At 45.0% G+C, this 22,099-nt stretch overlaps 1 protein-coding gene and 1 long non-coding RNA gene across 4 annotated transcripts in view; one reads left to right on the top strand and one right to left on the bottom strand.

Moving 5' to 3' along the window:
* fgfr2 (fibroblast growth factor receptor 2) overlaps positions 1-11,527 on the top strand; it is a 38,830-nt gene extending 27,303 nt beyond the window's left edge. For all 3 annotated transcript variants that reach the window (XM_076077402.1, XM_076077401.1, XM_076077400.1), the window contains exons 11-18: positions 569-690; positions 1,499-1,609; positions 2,740-2,930; positions 3,634-3,756; positions 4,782-4,852; positions 7,563-7,700; positions 8,337-8,442; positions 9,862-11,527. In XM_076077402.1, coding sequence (XP_075933517.1) covers positions 569-690; positions 1,499-1,609; positions 2,740-2,930; positions 3,634-3,756; positions 4,782-4,852; positions 7,563-7,700; positions 8,337-8,442; positions 9,862-10,026 — 1,027 coding nt within the window. In that variant the 3' untranslated portion in view covers positions 10,027-11,527. The remainder of the gene's footprint in view (positions 1-568; positions 691-1,498; positions 1,610-2,739; positions 2,931-3,633; positions 3,757-4,781; positions 4,853-7,562; positions 7,701-8,336; positions 8,443-9,861) is intronic.
* LOC142933254 (uncharacterized) lies at positions 10,803-22,099 on the bottom strand. Its single transcript, XR_012947572.1, has 3 exons — positions 19,314-22,099; positions 17,947-19,110; positions 10,803-13,292 (listed from the first exon to the last, which is right to left on the bottom strand). It is a non-coding gene; the product is annotated as an uncharacterized LOC142933254 (long non-coding RNA).

Here is a 22,099-nt window from a genome sequence, read left to right as displayed (position 1 = left end):
ACACCAGCGATTCTGACATGGCTTGCTTCCAATGAAAAAAGTGCTTATATTTCCATCTGGTATTGTAGTCAGGCCCACCAGTATGGCAACACAAAGCCAGCATCCTATTCGTCACAGGCTAATGCGTCAGCGCTAAGCTAAGCCCTGTGTAATGACTTGTAAAGAGTGTATATTGGAACATGCCAAGGCAGGGTAAACAGTTTAGAAATGAGTGCCTCTCCCTTGCTTTATCGGATGATTATCATTGCCATGCCACTGCCTTCAAGTTCCTACCTACTGCCCTGGCACGGGCTGCAGTCACCACGCCAATAAAGCACTCACACAGACACAATCTGATTGAAACAGAGAGAGCGATCTAGTAAAAAACAAAACACAGGGTGAGGTTGAGAAACTGGCCTGGTGCCTGGTTTCATTACCTCTCTAGCTCTATCTAACCTGTTTATTTCTGCACAGGGAGGGAATCGATGCCACAGTCAGGTCAAGTCGATGAATTTCAGTTTGTGTTTCAGCAGCTAAACAGCTTCCTGTCTGTCCCCCCCCCTTTATGTTTGCTTTCTGCTGGCTACAGGTTGACCCTGGGCAAGCCCCTAGGTGAAGGTTGCTTCGGCCAAGTTGTAATGGCAGAGGCCCTGGGCATCGACAAGGACAAACCCAAGGAGGCCGTAACAGTCGCTGTCAAGATGCTGAAAGGTAAGCGGCTCTCCTGCTGCCGCACAATCACAGTGAGCTTGTAATGGTAAACGTCTTGCTTCAAATCAGACCACAGGGATAAGACGCACACTGCTTCATTATGTCTTGTGGGAAACCCGAGTACATTTTATAGGTGATTTATGCTCCAGTGAGGGTTCAGCAAAGGTGCGAGGCGGAGCCCGGGGCTGTCATTATTATTCGTTATTGGTGGTTGCTGAGTGACGGCTAGGGGGAGGCGGGTTGTGTAGGTGAGGGTTAGGGGCGGTCGCATACCTGACCCCAGAGCAGCAGCTGGCTGGAGCTCAGTCAGCACCCACACAAAGAGGCAAGTCACACTAGCAGCACTGCTATGATTAATGAAATCAGCGGGAGGGGGGGAAACTATTGGACCAACCTTGACAATGGAAATGTACTCTTTATGACCACTCCAGGTAAGGTAATGGTCCAGAGGAATGCAGGCAATGCCATTCTGACCGTCTGGATACCTGCACTGGCTCAGTCAGTCCCATGAAAAAGGAGCCTGTGCAGCAGATAATGAATCCTGATTGAGCGTCTTTAATTCCTCCTCCTCCCTCCTCCTGGCACTGAAAGGATGTCTCTGTAGTCTGTGTGAGGAGCTTCCCTCGCTGCAGTAACTTAAGCCCACATTGTCTGTCAGCCGCACTTAATCAGAAGCACCTACAAAACAAGGTGTTGTCTCACTGGCCAGATACTGGGTCACAGGGTTAAAGGGAAGACAGGACCACGCTGTGTTTGTTTTGCGGAGGTTTTCCCTGACAACCTTCCATCCTACTTCTTCTGTTCTTAGATGACGCCACGGAGAAAGACCTGTCTGACCTGGTGTCAGAGATGGAAATGATGAAGATGATCGGCAAACATAAGAACATTATTAATCTTTTGGGGGCCTGTACACAAGATGGTGAGTAGGGACAAAGCATAACACATCTTAGAGTGCCTGAAGAAGGGGGTACACTTAGAATATTGTATCATTTGTTAGTATAGTATTCAGTCATCTGCCTTGTTACGTTTTTTACAAGTTAAGGTTGCCGCACACTTCAAACACACTTATAAAATGTTTGATCAGACCACATCAGACAGGTAGTGAAGGACAAGGTAGCGGCGGCTAGAAGTCTTAGTAAGTCACATGGAAAGGTTGATTGGATGCGAAGAGTGGATGATGCTGAGCAATGTAAGAACTTTATTTTTTTCTTATTCATGAAGATCAGTGGAGCCACGATGGCGTGAAAAATGAAAAGAAATAATATGCAGTCCACTTGCAACTATGCCCCTTTTCCAGAGGTGGAAAGACTACTAGAATATTGTACTCAAGTAAACGTAACGTTGACTCAAAGTACTTGAGTAATGTACTTAGTAAAAAGTAGGTCAGTTAAATGTGTGTGTGTGTGTGTGTGTGTGTGTGTGTGTGTGTGTGTGTGTGTGTGTGTGTGTGTGTGTGTGTGAGTGTGAGTGTGTGTACGCACGTATCACAGCAAAGGAGAGACTGCACCGTTCTTTACACACCATGTAGCGTGTGGTGTACTGTCAGGAATTATTAATGTGACTTTTGTCTTTGCTCTGTAAAGGACACGACTTGAAATGTAACACGGTACAAAACTTTTTTTAATCAGTAAAATTACAGATAAAAACAAAAATACTCACAACAGTACAAAAAACAACAACTTTGTAATGAGTACAGTAATGCGTGTGTGTGTGTAATGTGTTACTTCCACTCCTGCTCTTTTCACACGAAGCGCGCCTTTTCAGTCCCGGCAGAAAATGACGGTGGATTAAATTTGAGTTTTTGAAATGTATATAAATGCTGAGTTGCAACGTTGGACAGTTTGGCCCTTTGGAAGGTGTTTCCCATTCAGAATTTCCTTGAATCCAGCATCAAATTGAAAGTCTTAACATTCAAACAAGAGGTGCCTCTTCTTTATGTACTGTATTAACCATTACAACTTCTCTCTGAATTTGGTCCAGTGTCACTTTCTCTCATTTATAGGAATCATTTATGCTCAAGAGGTAATGTGGGTCTTTTCTCCGTTGCAGGTGCCCTCTATGTGATAGTGGAGTACGCCTCCAAAGGCAACCTTAGGGAGTACCTCCGAGCCCGCCGGCCGCCCGGCATGGAGTACTCCTATGACATCACCCGTGTCTCCGATGAACAGCTTACTTTCAAAGATCTGGTCTCCTGCACTTATCAGGTGGCACGGGGCATGGAGTACCTAGCATCACAGAAGGTAAGGATGGACACACACACACACACACACACACACACACACACACACACAAAATATCCGGTTCTCACATCAGTCCCCTGCTGGCTGCCTAGACAGATCTCAGTGCCAGCACACAGAGCATTTGATGTGCCGTATTCAGCAAGTTTTTGCTTGCATGTGCGTCACTGTGGGAATGTTGTCTCCTAAAAACACTTCTCTGACCCCCTACCCAAATTCCTGCATTGTCTCTCATTCAACCACAAAAGCCCCTCTGTGTAGAAGAACTGCGAGGTTTCTCACAATGGGGGTACGTCCATGTTGGCCAAACGCACCCTCACGCTCCCTCTCACTGTTGGAATGTGACAGAGCGTACTGTCTCTCACTCAAGCACACGCACACACACACAAACGTACATTTCTTGCACATGCGCGCAGATGCACAGAAACAACTTCGACCATATATGCGCTAAAGTATGCGAGGAATCCTTACTTATCCAGACACGCTCATGGTATGCAGTCAAGTGCTACCTCTGTGCAGGAGATTTCTGGACGATTACATGCGCCACAAACATCTTAACACTGTTCCAAATTAAGTATACACCTGTTTCACAGTTGATTTATTTATGGAATGAGGCAACTGTCTTATTCCTCTCTTCTCTCACTTTTTCCACTCTGTGACCTTCCCCCTTTCCCTCCCCACTCATGTCTCACTCTCTCCATTCCAGTGTATACACAGAGACCTGGCGGCGAGGAACGTCCTGGTCACAGAGAGTAACTTCATGAAGATCGCTGACTTCGGCCTGGCCAGGGACGTCCATAACATCGACTACTATAAAAAGACGACCAATGTGAGTCCTCGACCTGCGCTATACACACATTGAGGGAGGAGAGCGTTTTTTTGAGAGTCGCAGTGTGAGATTAGTCTACTGGTCTCTCTATTTTCTCTAATTCCCTCATCTTTCTATTCCACTCTTCCCCTCGGCTGGTGTCTTGGCAGAAGCTGCAGGTTCCCAGGAAGCCTGTGAATGTAGTGCTTCTGGAGACTCTGCCCTGTTTATCCCTCAGTCTCTTGTTCCTTTAGTTCCTTTAGTTCCATAGACACTTATACAATTAGCCAGAAAAAGAGAGACAGAGCGAGAGGGGAGCGGCTTAAAACATAATTGACGTTTCCATAGTGGCCCAGTGGCGTCTTTCCTTCCCACCGCGGAGCAGCATTGCCTGCACATCCTCATTTAGTATGCATGGGTGGCTTTTCATCGCATGCAGAGCACTAGCTGACAACAACAACAACAATATGCGATGATGTCGATGGTAATGATGATTAGGACAATGACAGCAGCGACAATGATGATTGCGTTAAGCTAATCTAGACAGAGCCGTCATTGTAGTGACACATTTGTTTTATTTCAGTTTGTCTTTTTTTATATATATATTTTTGTTGTAGTAAGCTTATTATTTAGGAGATAGGAGGACTTATTTAGGTGTTATCTCTTCATTTAGTAATTCGGAGTGTCTGCTGAGATTGTTCTTGCCATTAGTCTACCAAACAGATATTGACCAAGGTCGCCTTGTCAGCAACGCTTAGCGTCCCAGCCAGTGTTTTAATGGCACACAGATAAACTCTCTCCTTTATCTGTGACCCTGTTTATCAGCTCTATTGCTTTAACAATGTAAACGTTCCTCTGGGAAATCCTCCTCCCAGACAGCCGCTCTAGTGCCTCATTCCCAAGGCTGCTTTCACGTATCGGCCTTTTCCAGCAGTAATGAGATCTCCCAGCAGCAAATGAATTCAAACTTCAAGCAAGAAATGAAGAAATCCGGGGATGAGTTGTGTGTAGATTTAGTTTGACCTTACATCCGTTTGTTTCCCCAGGGTCGCCTACCGGTAAAATGGATGGCTCCAGAGGCGCTGTTTGACCGGGTCTACACACACCAGAGTGACGTGTAAGTATATAGGTATAGTGTGTTTGTGTGTCCCACAGCCACAATTACATGATAGAAAATCCATTTACACACACCAGTGATGCAAATAAACCGTCTCATACAGTGAAACACACTTCTCACTGCTGTTTTTAAGATTTCATGGAGTCTGGCTGAAGCCTGTAGGCAGACTCGGAGGGTTGTTTTTCTGGGGATGGGTGAGGTGTTTTGGTGCAGCACTGGTGAGTGTTAGGCGGGGGGGGGGGGTGGCTGCTTATAGGGGGCCAGCACTGGCCGGTCTGTGGCAAAAGTGAGGATTTCACGCTAGACTTGTAGCCAATGCCGTGTTACTAATCTGACCGGCTTCAAAGGGCCCTGCAAGGAGCCCCGAGCCCACCAGTGCCTCCTCCCCCACCGACTCACCCCTCGCTCCTCCGGTCTCCCCTCCTGTTGGGCCTCCGCACATGTCTAAACGCAACAATGCTGCGGCCCGCCAGTGCGGGCCTCATCCTCCCTACACCCTCCTCCTTTAACCCCCTGCCATCCCCTCTTCGCTCTCCTCCACTCATTCTGCTCAACACTTTGAACATGTGGCTCATCGTTTTGGAGCCGTTCCATGATCAAAATAATCCCCCCCCCCCCCTCCTCCTCCTCCTCCTCCTCCTTTCGCCCCGCCGTTCTTATTTTCATTCATCTGGTATGTGAATTGCTGACCCGTCTATGTCTCTCTCTCTCTCTCTCTCTCTCTTTTTTTAAGTCAAGAGCACTCATTCTAAAAACAGAACAAAGGGAGAGCGTCCCTCTCTTTTTGGTGTTTGAGTCTTACGCGTCCTGACAGCGTTGTTTGAAGTTTCTGCTCCAGACACCGCCGGCAGAAAGCGTATGTGGCAATTAGATAAATGCCTTGCACGCTGACCCCTGGGAAAGAAGATTTTGTGTGTGTGTGTGTGTGTGTGTGTGTCTATGAGTCATACAGCAGTAGCACGCTGAACATAGCGCTCATCCAGTTAAGCACTTGGATCGAGGAGCTTGCTACTGTCCATGTTTGTGTGTGCACACATACACATCATGCCCTTCATGTTCCATGGCAGCATCAATCAATAACCTGGGGGAGTACAGGGGGCCGAGTGGGGGGTGGGCAGACATGAACTGCCTACTGTGGTCCTTTCTGTCAGTTCGCTGCTAATTACGTTTCATCACTCACTTTTAGTAATTGGCTTTTTCACATAGCGCATGAAGGCAGGAGGAGGAAGAGGAGGAGAGACGTTGGGGAGGTGGAAGGGGCGGTGGGCTGGCACTCAAACGTCACCAGAAGCGTGGGCGATCCATACATGACATCAGATTAAATGAATACATGAATTCCAATGAAAGCTACCGCTTGCTGTTTTGACAAATGGGCTCAGGGGACTCAGCTCTGGCTGGCTTAGGAAAAGGGAAAGAGTCGTGGCTCAGGCCCAGAGAGACGGTATGATGGCCAGGGCTTGGTGGAGACACCCCCTCACCAATACAAAACAAAGACAAGCAGATGCATTTGTTTATGGCTCTAGCTCCGATGCCACGTTTCGGAGCCTTGAATCTTTTAATATTAGGATCAGATCCGCTGATGCATTTACGTCATGTATTGACAGGTTTTCTGACATTTGTATTCATGTTGCTTTCTTTCGATATCGAGAACGTACAACCTAAGTGCTTGAGATGTGAATGTAATGAAATTTGAATACGCCTCCGGAATACAGAGTCACTTTTACACTGATAGGTAGTTTATGCATCTAGTCGGCTGGAATACACAAGTGCTGTCTGGTAAGGCCAGATGCCGGGGTCAGTTAAAGTGACCCGGATCACGTTGGTTTGCGTGTTTATTTGGCGAGTCAAGGTCGGTTTGTTGCCGACTGCACAGAGCAACATGCTTGACAAGCATTGACAGACGGTTACAAAGTAGCACAGAAAGGAGGGATGAGTGTGTCAACAAGTGGAGAGATACAACACAGTGATAGAGGCGAGAACGAACCCAGGGCTGGTTGTGTAAACAGATGGAGGAGCTGATAAACGCCCCGACCTGCCTGTCCATGCCCGCTTGGCCTGGTTGGACCACTAACGTGGCCTGTGGCTGCCCGAATGCGTAAGCGTAACGCGCAGATTAGCGTTTGTAAGCAACTATGATAATACGGCCTTTGTTTGGACATGAATCAAGCATGCTGTCAGCGCAAGAATGATTCATCTGAGACGCTGCGGATCCACACTGTCTAATATATACATGTTGCGTGACAGTGACGGAAATCAACGGACAATCGCTGATATTTAACAACCAGGACACCAAGGATGAGGAAGTAGTTAATAGTTGAGAGTCACTGGCCATCTCCCTCCTGTTCTGTCGGCCGTGGGTGGTCCACTGTTTGTTTTTGTGTGGTGTGACCGGACAATGGCAGCCTGTGTGACTGGCCAGCCGGGCACAAAAGCCATCATTGAGATCAGCGCCAGAGTGGCACTGGGAGCGGGTTCGCGCCACAAGCCACCGGACGGCAGAAAGAAGGCATTGACACCACTGCGGTCACACTGTTGAAGTTTGTTTCCAATCTTTGGCCAAGTGACTCTATGTAAATGATCTGTGGGTCAAATGAAAGGGACTCATATGGCCTAATGTTATTTAAAGTGACAGGGAGCTCTACGACACCATTCACTGTTTCGTTGTCATATTATATTCCTAATGTATATCTGTGTTTTTCTGTCTTATCAGCTGGTCATTTGGGGTGCTGATGTGGGAGATCTTCACCCTCGGGGGCTCCCCCTACCCTGGCATCCCTGTTGAAGAGCTCTTCAAGTTGCTGAAAGAGGGACATCGCATGGACAAGCCTGGCAACTGCACCAACGAGCTGTAAGAGTCGTTCCTCCCAAATTTACATCCACGCTGACCACATTGTCACCCAAACACACACTAGCTCTTACAGCCAGACCCTAATGCCACCCCAGTCTCCATCAGATCCATGACTCCGGGGCTCTGTGTCCACTCCGTCGGGCCTCTGCACAGCTGTGACTGGCTGCTATCAGTGTCCTCATTCACAATTAGTCCTCAGCGGTCAGTGGACAATGGCACAGCTCTGCCACGGTGCCACACTGAGAGAGTTGATGGAGAACAAAGTACAGACACAATGGCAGTGCAAGACACACACACACACACACATTATAGTATTTAGAAAACCCAAAACACTGCGAGGCATGGTCGTGATCAGCAGCAGGCCATCAGCAATCACTGTTATTGATGGCATAAATGTTTCAGAGGACACTTGATGTTTTGATTTATTCTTTGACATGGACACCAGAGTCCAGAGGCATGAATCATTCAGCCAGCAAATGATGAAACTTGATTACGAGGTAGATAAGGAGTGGCACAGCTTGAGCTTGGACAGGCTAAATGATGCCTGCAACACTTCCCTGAATGACTCTGTTCTCGCTCTCTTAATCCACTCTGCTCTTTGAGTAAACAGGTGCTATTTGTTTTTTTCTCTCTCAGGTACATGATGATGAAAGACTGCTGGCATGCCATCTCATCGCACAGACCCACCTTCAAGCAGCTAGTAGAGGATCTGGATCGCATCCTTTCCCTCAACACCAACGAGGTGAGTGCAGCTCTCTCGTTGCTCGACACACACGTTCTTATTCCATAACGTTCCTGGATTCAGGGTGGTCAGAAATCATGCTACACAAACCTTAACTTTTCCTGGCAAGTCGGAGTCCGGTATTTCATAACAATGAAACTGAATAATATGATACATTCCGACACACAATAACACGTTTCTCAGTCCAAACTAAATCATGCTCGTGCCAGTGCATGCAGGGTTCAGCAGAATGTTGCTGTAAGCCTTAGGAGCATTAGCAGCCACAACGCTGACAAAAGGCCTTCATGGTGACCGAAAAAATGTCCGGATGATTTGATCCAGGCCCAACATGGCCGCTACGGCCCAGTGAAGTTGCCCAATCATCACATTCATGCCTCGCTCCTTACAATGGTCTGCGTTTCTTTCCATCCCCCTTCCTGTCTCATGTGATATCCGAGTGCAGACCTGAAGAGTGCTCGTCGATGGAAAGCTGTCAAGACTCGTCTGCTCTTGGAGCTGAAACTTCATGAATTTATGCCAAAAAAAGCCAAAGTTTGAGTTTGAACTTTTGAAATGTAATAAAGCACCCTTTTCTTCCCCCTCCTCCTTTCCCTCTGCCCCAAACCGCTGGCAGATGTGGAGGTCTTTAGTAATGTGAGACTTCTCGTGTTGAGCTGGGAAAATGGAAGCCAGCGCTCATTTTCTACAAAACCCCAAGAACTCTCCTCCTCACAACTAGTCCCAATAACAGCCATGAAAGACAAGCGGGAGGGGAAAAAAAGACATGAAATAACCTCACAACACTGGGTCGAATCAAGAATGAATAACAGGATTTCTTGGGTTTTTCTTCTTTCTATCTTCATTTTTTTTGTGGGGGGGGGAGCATTGTGTTCTGCCAGCTTCCTGATTTTTTTCTAGCCATCTTTTAGTGTTTATGTTGGATGTTTCATATGTCAGATTTCTTTGGACTGAACTGATGCCGTAAAGGCTGAAGTGCCAGTACCCCGGTCTAAACGTATCCTCTTTTCCCCCTCAACATTAAACCACTCTGTGGTGGACCAAAACCCCAACTTGGCCGACCCTGCTATCCTCAAGCTCCAACATTCAATTTACTGCCTATTATTCATGCAAATATTTTCATACAGTATCCAGTTTAAGATTATTTTTTCTGCTCTGTTTCATAAACCCTTCCATGGTGATTTGGCATGGTTTAGATAAATATCACGATGAAGGTGATACTCTCTCACCCTCCTCCTCTGGAAAGTCCCTGGTCTTGCTGACTGGGTTTCAGCACTATATTTATGTTCTCTGCTTTTGCTGTAGGTATTTTGCCTCTCCTCTTGCCTCTGTAGCGTCTTTCCCTTTTTGTAACATATGAGCTTGTGTCTGAGTGTAAATTATCTCACCCAACCCTCTCCTTTCCTGTGTCTGTGTCTACAGGAGTATCTGGACCTGTGCGCCCCAGCAGAGCAGTATTCCCCCAGCTTCCCCGACACTCGCAGCTCCTGCTCCTCCGGTGACGACTCTGTGTTTTCCCACGACCCCTTACCGGAAGAGCCCTGCCTCGCCAAGTACCAGCACATCAACGGCAACGTGAAAACATGAGCCCCCACCCACCCCTCTCTACACACGTAGCACAGACCCCCTTTTCCAAATCCCCCCCCATGACCCTTCTGGCTCCCGGTGGACTAATGGACCCAGATTGGACTGGGCTGGTGGCAGCGTTGCTGTCACACACTCATACTGCCATGCACACACACTATACACACACTACGTGCTCACACGAAGTCTTAAAGGAGAGGACAGGGACCCTACAGAAGCTGTTTTTTTTTTTTTTACTGACTGAATGAATTGACGTTCTTTAGGGACCCTCCTCCTGCTTCAACTCTCATAAAAACACACAGACGTTTGAGTTTGGTTCTGATTTATTTTTTGTTGTTGTTACAATCGACGACGTTACTCATTGGGTGATCCCATTCCAGCGGCTGGCATTCCAAGACTGTTATTTGCTCCTGGAGGAATGTATGGACCGATGTGAACTCAAAAAAAAAAAAAAAGCAAGGGACTAGAAGAGGATGACAAATAGGAAAAGGACTGAGCTTCAACTAACAAAACAGAGGAATAGAAGGAGAGCACATATAGAAACTGCTCTCCTGTTTATTTTGTAATATTGATGCATTTCTTTTTCAGTTCTCTTGATAAAACCTTCCCAATTATTCTGGAGAGAAAAAGATACACAGTATAATGTATAGTGCTGGGTATATTTGTAAATATATTCAAAATGTATAAATATATATTATATATTTACAATGAATTATTTTTTGTATGGACTCCGAAATAACCCCGACCCTCTCCACCTTATTTTGAGTCTGAGGCAGGTATTCTAACAGGTTATATGTCCTTTATTTCTCTTCACACACAGACATGGAAACACACTTTAATGTACACAAACACCTGTTTTACTCTCACTCAGTAACACAGTTGAGTATTGGCTTTCAGGGACTGAGGTAGCATGTTAATTTATTGACTTATGTTTTTTTGAAATGAATCAAAAAAGTCTGGAGGAAAAAAAAGAACAAAAACAACATGGCAGAAATGATGACATATTAATGATGCTGATAATACATAAATAATCCATTACATTTATGGTAATTTAAAACGATCTTTCAGCAGTAACAGAAAAAAAAGCTATTTTTAGTGGGTTTGAAAGATCCAGGTTTTGTAAGTTTTATATATATGAATGTGAATATTAAGTTAAATTTAAAACAACTGTACATTTTATAGTCAGCTAATCCCTTTCTTATGTAGATGTTGATGCCATTTATATCCAGTCATTTTACTCTTTCTAAGCTTGGCTTTAGGAAACGAGATTGATTCCTGGATATTTATATATGATTGACAGAAAAGGATTTTGGAAATGCCTACTAGCAATCAGCTCCCTCGCTTAGACAAAATATAGACTCCAAATTGACTTGACAGAATTGAAAGCTGAAAAACAAAGTATTAAATCATTCAAGTGTTTTTTTGTCTTTTTCTACTGGACCAACTTTAAGATGTTCTTTTGCAAGTGTTCATGACACATTTGCAAAATAAAAGATGGAAAATATATATTGTTGTCCTAATCTCTGACTTTGTTGGCTGTTTGGAGTTGTGCATTTTTGCAGTGAATGGCAGAGATAATAGAAAGATAAAGCTGGGTTTGTTTTATTTGTCCAAGCTGGAAGAATGTGTTATCATTAAAGTGCACATTCCTCTTAGCTCAATTTATTTTTCTTTGTGTCTGATATGGGCAGAGATGGTTTCGCTGTCATTACCAAGTACGTGCTTTTTCTCAGAAAGTATTTTTCTTGTATGCTTTGATACTTTACTTACTTTGTGAGGAGAGGAATTTAAAAACTGTAGGGGCTCACTAAGCCTTTTTCTGTATCTCAGACTAGTTTACTATTAAATGTGTATTTTCACTTATAAAACACTCACATACTAAAGTTTTCCTGATAGGCCAAGGCTTCATGCAAAACTGCTAAGCTCAGCACAAACGCAGAGTAAATGTGATCAGGTTAGATACTGAATTCATGCCACTGGCCAAAGCAATTTTGTTAATGAACAAGGGAACTCGTCATTGTCATGATAGTGTGTCTCTGTGTCCCGATCTGCCTGACTTTGATCAGACAAAGAGTCTCTGTTGGACCGATAGGTGCTCTGATTAGCTGATTGATTTCCCTTTTTTCTCTTATCAGAACAGAATCAATTCAACATAGAGGGTAATTGATTTATCCGATGTGATGTAAGTTAATCAAAGTTGATCGATGAACAAGGGCGATTGGTAGTGGCAGCCGTGAATGTGGACGTATGTCGTAAGGCGTAAGGGTTGCTTATCAACCACGTTGCAAGAATGTTTTTAGAATACGACAAAGACAGAGTCGCCCAATCGAGTGCTGCAGGTATGACGTATTTGGTAGTTAGCATTGCACTGCAAAAATATGCTTTGTGGCAAACAAATGTTTATAATACTTAAAAGTTTTGCTCAGCAAGATAATCTTCTCAAACAAACAGAACATTTATGATTTTTGATGTATCATACAATCGGCATGAGTGAAAAGTTAATGTTAGGCTATAAACAAGCTACACCACGGTCGCATTGATCTTGAAGGTATTTAGTCATCAACAAAAGATCTGCATAAAATATTGAGGTATCACCAAAGTTATTGCAACTCATTCTGTGGGGAACATGGATGTCCACATGAAATGTCTTGGCAATCCGTCCAGCAGATGTGATGACATCTGAGTCAAAACCACAACTGTCTAGATAGAAAGTCGAAGGATCACCAAAATGATTAGAATACATCCTCTGGGAACCATGAATGTTGTGTCAGTCTGTTAGGTAGATATTGAGATAGAGATAAGTAAGACGTTTCCCATCCTGGTGGCACTAGATAGAAAGTCAAGGAATCCCCATAGTAAGCAGGGATCATGCTCTGGGCACCATGAATGTTTGTACAATCTATCCAATAGTTTGAGATATTGAAGTCTGGACCAAAGTGGTGGACAAACCGACAGACCAGTCGACAATAAATAAACTGAAGATGACAACATGCTGTGAAATAATGGTTGAAAGGATTGTAACAAATAGTAATCTGGAAGTCAAACATTTACGCTGGTAGAATATACACTAAAGCCAGTAGGAATGAGCGCAACAACAGTTCTTGGCAAGGTGAGTATTAAGTAAAAAAAAAAAAAAGAAGACCTTTAACATAAATCATGATCCCTTCTATTACCATGTTTGAACTTGTTCTGAATAAACACACACACACATCACACACACACATCACTAAGTCCTCTTCCAACAGACGTGTCCCCTCATGTCTCCGGAACTAGAAAAAGAGATTGGAGGGAAAAGTCAGTCAGAAAACATTCCTGTTTTTTCCATAGAGTAAGGGAGGAGAGGGGAGGGGGGGGGGGGGGGGGGGGGGGGCAGACAGAAAGCAGCTACAGCCCTGAAGGATTGGAAAGGAAGAGTGGCAGGATAAAACCACAGCACCATACACCCTCATTAAAGGGGGGAGCGGAGAGAAAGGCAGCCGGATATCCACACTGGCTATTGCACACTTCTATCAGAACGCTTGTCTATTGTGCTGTTGGCTGGTGACACACACAGGCAGGCAGGGAGCAGGGAGGGGTAAACTCCTGGGAGACCAAATAGAGGATTAGATTGTTCCAGCTTGACAAAATGCCCTCTGAGCTGCCATTGCGTTGATGTGAGACAAATACACTTTATCTGACATCAGTAATGTGATGCAAGGGATCTAACTTAGAGCAAAGCTAGCTCTTTCAAGAGACACATTATCACTTCTATTTACATATTGATAATGACGTAGAGGTAAATAAATAGACGGGTTACCTATGACCTCAGTCATCAGCCAGTCACCATGTGGAGGCAACTAACAGCCTTCATTTTTGGTGTTCATGCTGCAGCAAAACAGCATATTTATAGTATGAATTTAGATCATGAACATTTAAATTACCCTATGAAGTTGATTACACCGTATTGCAGAATCCATGAATCTTCTTTAAATGCCGCACAGCTCTCTCATCGATTACAATCGCATCATTAAATGTATGATTACACATGTCCTTGCGTAGTTTTGCATAGCTTTTATGTTCCAAGATAAAAACTAATGTTGCAGCGCAGGTTTGCTGTCACACATTTACTGCAATGTGAATGCAATCTGATGTTGTTTTGCCCGCCACACAAATGCCCCAAGGACTCATGGAGCGGTGACCCTCCTCTTATAAACATGACCCACCACGCTCAGTCTAAGCTCTAAATGACTTTTTCATTTGGAGGGGTTTCTACTCCATGGTTTCCCTAATGCCCTCAAGATTAACCCAGTGACCCTTAAATATTAGCTTTGACTGACTTTAGGGAGACGGGGCAGTAGCTGGAGGACACCAGAGGAACACTATTTGTTCAGTACCGTATGTATAGACTCGAATGTGACGGACGGATATCAGCCTTTTTGCTCAAGAAACGTTTGTCAGAGGATAGAGGGACGTCTGGCAGCGGGACAGACTTATGGACTGCTAAGGGTAGCCTGACATTTTTGGCGGTGAAAGCGATTTTCATTCTGATCCTGCTGTTTCTTCCTGTCCTTCCTAGTCCTCCTCTGCGTCCTTGGTCGTAGCCCTGTCCTCCCTCGCCTAGCCATCTGGTGGGGCCTGGTGTGTTTGCACAAGGCTCGGTCCTCTGGAATGTCAACACAAGGCTTTGTGTGAAGCCAGAGGAGCCCACATCCACTGGAGATAAGACCCCACCAACCCAGAGAGAAGAGGAGGGGTCAGAGGGTGGGAGGCTGGGCGGGGGCGTAGTTAGAGGGTGACTTAAAGTCGAACAATGCTGCCAAGTGACCGATATACCCACGGCTTAATCCTGCAGAGAACGCTTTCCCCTCACCAAACTCCAGCTTTGCCTAACAGGGAACACAAATCTAATTTATGTGTTGAGGACATCTGCCTCCCTGTGTTAATCTTACTATTTTATTTCCTGCATTTGAAGCAGATATTTATCTAAACTCTTTACCATTGACCAATGGGGTGAGAGCATGTATATCTGTCAAGGCAGCGCTCCTCAACCTACCATTTGCATTGAGTAGCAGATAATGAATGGTTCATCGCCAGGTCAGTGCTCATGAGAGGGAGGGGTCTACTTGTGTTTGATTAAGGCACCGTGTCTGGTTCTGCATGGAGGCATAAACAAGACGAGTGTGTGTTTGTGCGTGGGACTGTTGCGACGATGTGTGTGGTTCGCTGCCCCCTGGGATCCTCTAAATATTCGCCAATGGCGCAATTGTGTCTGAGCAATTGTAATTCCCTTCCAGTTAGTTTATATGCTGACTTTGCTATGTCTGACGGTCTGAGGTAACAGCTCTTGGAGTGTAATCAGTGGAAAAAGACGAGCTGAAATTAAATTGTTTAGAGGGTAGAATTGCCAGAACTCAAGAACTAACATCTTTGAGAGGAGTTTGGACTGATTTTTGTTTGTCGACTAAGCAGGAGACAGGAAGTAATGTGCCCCACTTAGTAGTGTTTAGTCAGATTTAAGTAGGTTAAGTATTGCACACACTAGGAAATAGAACTAGTGTGAATCTATGCACACATAATTTCAAGTTACACTCTAAACTGGTGAGGTTTTTAACACTGGGCTAATGTGGCATGTTTTACAGATCTGGGTGTGTTCTATAAAACAGCTTAGTCATTATATTCCCTGCCCAATTATGCCAATCACAACACTCATCCCATCAGTCAGCCCTATTCCCCCGCCTCTTGTCTTGTAGTGATGATGTCACTGGTGACATAAAGCCTGACGCAGGCTAATGATGTCCTGCCAAGGTGACAAACATGGGTTTTCCAATGGCAAGATTTTTTTTTATGCGCCGCACAAACAAAATGCCTCACGTAGTACAGATTTATTTGGGCTCACCACCGAGCGTGTGACTGAGGCAGAGATGTGTTTTATAGGAAAACCAAGCTTAAAAGAGTACACCAGCGATCTGCCTTGTTTGAGGCAGATTGAAAAAAAGAGTGGTCAAAGTTAATGCAGCAGAGGTCCAGCTATCTAATATGGGTTAAAACCCCCAAAACGCAGGCTCCCACATTTCCCACGATGCAACTCAATAGTGTCTATCGTCCCTGCCTGATAAACACCAACATCTTTTGAACCTTCACCATTTCATAACACAGGCTTTCCATTAAAAATCTGCACTCGCCACAAGCAACGACACAGATGCCCATTTAAAGTCACTTGAGCAAATTTCTCAGACTTTACAAAGTTGCTTCAGCGCCACAGATGAGATTATACAGCTGTTTTCACAAGCTGAAAACTACTCTGTCTGACTGGTACATTTCTTTTTGACATGTTAAATTGTTGGAGTGCCCCTTTAATTCAAAAACTTGTTTGTAAGAGTCAGGATTTCTTTTAATTTTTGTGGTTTTAAAATGAGTTCATGTCTGTATGCCTTAAAAATAGCGATTAATTCTACGGCACCATTTAAATTCACATACAGTGGGTTTTACCTCATGTTAGAAGTTGTTTATTTATTGTGTTTTATTTGGATTTTTGCTTTGCAGCTGTGTTTGAAGGGACACCTGACAAAGCCAGAGTCACAGCAGAGAGTCAGTTTATTTACATTATCAAGTTCCTTGGAGTTATTGTACTTTGGACTCAATTATAACGAAAAAAAGTAGATAATAGCAAACAACTAAATCAGAGGGCAAGTTTAGAGACAAACTGCTCTCTTGCAGTTCAGCTGAACTGCAAGCAGTATATTATTGGCAGGAGGACAGAGAGGTGACAGTAAAGAGTCTGTTGCCTCTTCTGTCCTCCGTGTCAGGAGACAGACTGGATGGAGATATATGGCAATGTACACGCAGGACAGTTAACCACTCCAGCACTGTTACTGTCATGAGTAAACACAGGCCCAGGCCAATAAAAAAAAAAAACGCTTGTAAAAAAGAAAAAAAGAGTGCCCATAAATGATGTATAATTGAAACTGTGCAGGAGGGCAGTTAGTCAGAGCTATGGCTCCCAGGAGTCCACACACATACACACTGTAGCTGGGGGAAGGGGAGCAGGAGGAGGAAGAGCAGGAAGTGGAAGAAGGGAGGTTAGGATTAATCGAAAAGGGAGGTTAAGATTGTTTTGGTCTCCAAAAGTCAACGCAGAAGAGAGAATTGTCAAATGCTTGATTCAGAGCCATGAAACTGCTTCCTTAGGAGTCATTCACATTTGAATATTTAACTCCTAGTCATTCTGAATAAGTTGAATAATTCCCCGGACACATACCATAATGCGAGGTACTCCCAACATTTCTAGGCTGAAGCCACGTTTCACGTACTGAATAAAATGTTCCCACCAGGAGTACAAGTTTATGCATACTCAGCTGCAAAGGTTGGCGCCTACCTTTTGTCAGGTGGTATGCTTTCACAATCTAAATGATGAACGATCGCCATGACAATGCCATGGTGACAGACAGGATATAAATCACACGGGAAATAAATCACAGCGGAGACCCTCCTCCCCTTTTCACCTGCATCACTCTTTCCAGCTAACAAGAAGCCCACTGTTTCTCTGAATGCCAATACAGCTCATTTCCCCCCCCCCCTCTACTACTCAATTTGTCAATTTCAAATATGCTTTCAACGTTTTGTTGGTTCTTTCTCTGCCTGTATTTCCGCCCCCCCCCCCCACCCTTCACATACACACACTCTTTTTTTCCCCTGCTCGATCACCCCCTCCCTCTTACCCTTCTCTGACTTGAATGTCTGTGATTGTGTGCTGCTGAAAGTTTGGGGGCAGGTAAAGGGAAACTTCTCTCTCTCTTTCTCATTCTGTACAGTAAAGGAGGTCGTTAAATAAAAGTGTGCAGTGAGTGACGTGCCTCTATACCTGCCTGCCTTCAGAGAAACAACAACCGCTCTGTCCTGCCCGGGCAAGACGGGATAATTATAGCTCCCGACTTAATCACTTACCTCAAAGCCTTTGAGTTCTGCAGCGTCTTGCCTCTGTGCCTCTCTTTCCCTTTTTAGATTTGTCCGCCACCTGCCTATAGTAAGGCGTTGCAACATCATGGGTTGTTACTTTTCTTTTCATTCGGATACAATGATGGGTGTGGGCAGAGTGTTGCGGTTGAGGTAGTTCGTGCATGCACATCGAGGGGCAAGCTGCAGGCTTAAACTCACACACACTGTGAGTTCTGGGTTCACTTGCAGGTTAGCATCCATCTCCTCTAGGCTTGACACATTTGTCCATTTTTCCAGCAAAGAGTTTGGGTTCTTGAGTGAGTTAAAGCCGCTGCAGTGAGCCTCACTCTGAGACCTGAATCAATGGGATGCTGATCGATAACACATTGCTGCTGTGCTTCCACCTCCTCTGCACACTAAACTTATACACACTAAACTTATACACACTAAACTTATACACACTAAACTTGTCCATATTCTGATATTATGTTTACATGGTCTGTAAACTGATGAAAGTCAGGTATTCTCCATCTGTCCCATCTGGGAACATGTGAAGCTGTCGGTTGAACCTCAGCCCATTTCTGCTGTGAATACACTCCCTCCCAGGCTCCATGAGGTGGCTGGGCCCCTGGCTGAGCAGTGAGAGGGATGGAAGAGGGGGGGCGGGAGCAAAAGAGAGAGGGCCCCTGAAAAGGTGCTTTGTGCTGGTTTGGAAAGGCCGAGGCTTTAGCCTGTCAGAGGTTGTGGTTCTAGGCCAGCGGCCAGGCCTTTAGACCCTCTCGCTGGCAGAGACTGAACTACCATCTGGAGTGACGGGGTCCTTCCTGAACTGCTCCGTGAGCTGCGCAGAGCCAGGCTGGGCTGAGCTGGTTCGGCCAGGCTGAGACCCACCACAGAGGGCTGCAAAAATAAACCATTGGTGCTTTGCTGGAATTCCTTGGCTGCAGAGCCTTAACTCCTGCGGATCATTCCCATGGGAGAATAGCAGAGTGGTCTCACACTGAGAAGCAGAGTACAGGACAAAACTACTCTGCTAGTAACCTCACTGCATGCAAATCTGTGAATGTGACCGGGCTTGTTGCTGATTCTATTGGTTGATGATGATGATGAAGCTTGAATTTGCACTCAGGAATCCGCTCAGGTTGCATTTGACTGGCCGTGGTGCAGAGGGCCCTGACAATTGATGAAAAGAGAGAGAGTAAAAAGGAATATTTGGTGTTCGATGAGTCACTATCATCAACAGTGATTTATTATGTTTATGGAGAGTCTGTGCCCTGGCTGTCATCAGCTGAGGCACGTGGGAATGATCAGCGCACTACGTGGTGCTGCAAACACAATTAAGTAGCGAGGCAGAGACAGGCAGACTCCTGACTTACCCAGTTCTTTCACAGGGTTTGTTTACGTTTCGGATCTGGACTTATATAGTGCAGGAGTATGTTTGTCCGTCTGGAGACAGAGTGAGAAGTGTAGCAGAGCGAGTTGCCTGGCAGTCCGACTCATATGGACTCAGATCTGGTCTGTGGAGTGCATATACAGTCGAGCTCAGTGCTGCGTTTCAGCCGCACTGCTACACATGAGATGAAATCAAGGTTTTCCCCCTCAACTGGAAAGCAAGATAATTCATGGTACATTTAGTACAAGGCAGAAAAACGTGAACCATATTGTTTCGGGTGTTTCAGCGGGGCAGGTTTCAGTTCTCCACCATCCCCCAACTCCTGCAACAGAATAAAATTCCCCTGCCTTTCTGGAGCTGGCCCAAGCCAAGCAAATTATGAACCGAAATCTTTTTATATGAACCTCTGTCACGCAAAAAAACTTCACTAAGCCCCATCTCTAGCTCGTCTTCTGCCGGAGCGGGCCCTGTTTTATCCCATTCCTCGGAGCGAGGCCATTATATTGAATCCTTGAGGCCTGTCCCTAATCGAAAGAGCAGAGAATTTGATGCAGAGCAACAAAACGTGCAAGTCACAACAATAGTCCGGGACAATGTAAGCCCAACGATTGATGAACATATCAAAAAAAACTCATCATCTCCCCTTCTGAAGCTTTGGCATTGAGTCACAAACCTCCCAGCAATCACAGCTGGAACCATCATGGGGTCCATAAAATGTCTTCTCTCATCCTTTGGACACTCATGCAAACAATTAACTAAAAGACAATGACATTTTATTTTATAACTAGGTCGTTTTTTTTTGTAGCTATGGCCATCACTACTATAAAAATGTCTGCACAAGTCAATTACTGAGCTAAAAACATGAGCATCAGACGGGCTTTAGTCGAACCCCGTGGATAGCTAAGCGTATTTGGAAGAGAAAATGAGGTTGAACAGGAAAATGTTACTCAAAAACTGTATGTTGTAAATATCCATCACAGATTGGGAGATTCTCAAGGGAACCCCACACCTTGCAAGGTGAGGAATGAGATTCAGTAGCTCACTATTATCCTTTAATAAAGCATGAAAAAAAGCAAAACTAAGGGGAAAAAAGGATACTCGTCATCCTCAGTGCCACAGCTTTTCTATTTATCTGTGATCTTCATCAGACCGCCACAAGCCCCTATATGCAGTCAGACTGTCCCCCAGCTTTCACCTCCAAAGTTCAGCCTGGTGTGAACCACTCAAATGGCCCTGTTGTTTACAGTAGTGTTAAGTGCGTGCCCCTCCAGGATCAGTCAGAGCCATAATCCCCTCTTCATTCCCACTGAGGCCCAGAGTGTGTGTAAGTGGACATGGGTGATGGCAGACAACGAACGGCTCACCAGCCCACCCATTCGAGCCAGCCCTATAGCTTCAAACACACTCGGAAAAGCACACGTTACCACACACATTCATTCTCAGACACACACACACACACACACACACACACACACACACACACACACACACACACACACACACACACACACACACACACACACATGAGAGAGCACATGCCGAAATAATAGAGAACGAAAGAGAGCAAATGAGAAAGGTTTTCATCTCCCCCCCCATGATATTACCCCCTTCGCTTCGTTTTTTATGTCATCTCACCTTGTAAAAAGGCTTTATGGTCTTCCCAGGCCTCATGGCTATGAGTGTGGTGAGGTGGATTGTGGGAGCTTTAGAACTCCTCCAGGAACAGCACTTAGTGCGAGTGACAGTAGAGTATCTCCAGAGAGATTTAGCCTGCAAACCGGGAAACTGTTTAATATGACTTCCTCTCCTATTCATGATTTTTCTTTCTCTTCTAAGCACAGGCTTACAGAACGGCAAAGTCAAAAATGCAAAGTAGAGCCATCAGAGCATAGAGTCCAAAAAGATACATCATACACTCGCACGTCATCAACATCCCAACAAATCTCACCAATGACCTCCAACAAAGAAATGACGTGAGGTTGTTGTCACAGTGGGGAAGGCAGCACTCTTATAGATGAGAGTGAATTCACCTGTGGCTCTGAAGTGGTTTACACTTGCTCTGCAGGTCACACAACACAGGACAGCATGTGCTACTGCGGTCATTTATATGACGTGCTATATAATATACCTATTAAAAGAAACTTAATGGGAAATCCACATGACAGAAAGGAGAAAAAAAAGAAAGGAGCGGCTTTGGTCGTATATTAACCTAATCAGGTGTTACCCATTAGCCCTGAGGTCTCATATCAGCGACTGGAACTTCTTAATACCTCCATCTCCATCTCCTCCTACCCCCCCCCCCCCCCCTACTTTCTATCTTCCGGTCCCTGCGCAGGTCTGCCTGTTTAATGTCCACACAAAGGCAACTTGGGGCCACTCTGAGGTGTTCAACAGCTATGCTTTAAATCATGCAATTAGTGCTCAGCCGGGGGATTTCTTTAGCTTATACATGGCCGTGGGGAGACGACCCAGGAAATGCAGCAACACCAATAATCTGAAAATCTGATTTCATATCACATGTCACACATTACTCAGCACATACAGTATATTGCATGTATAGTAATGTACATTGTAGTTGTCAGATGAAAACCTGTTGCATCACATGCTTCTCTTTACCCAGTCTTTTAGAAAACGTTGGATGATCTCAAATTTGCAGGCGAGCTTAAAACAAGGCTGCTTTTCGAGTTCCTGAAAAGTTTTTTTTTACGCAACAGCAGTATTACGGGAGTATGTGTCGTAAGTATGTATAGTTCTGTTCTATGTGTTTTG

This window comes from Anarhichas minor, unplaced genomic scaffold (assembly GCF_050575085.1).
Source record: "Anarhichas minor isolate MPS153535 unplaced genomic scaffold, ASM5057508v1 ptg000058l, whole genome shotgun sequence".
In the NCBI taxonomy this organism is placed as follows: Eukaryota; Metazoa; Chordata; class Actinopteri; order Perciformes; family Anarhichadidae; genus Anarhichas; species Anarhichas minor.
Note: the sequence above shows the minus strand (reverse complement) of the source record. Positions and strands in the feature narration are given on the sequence as shown.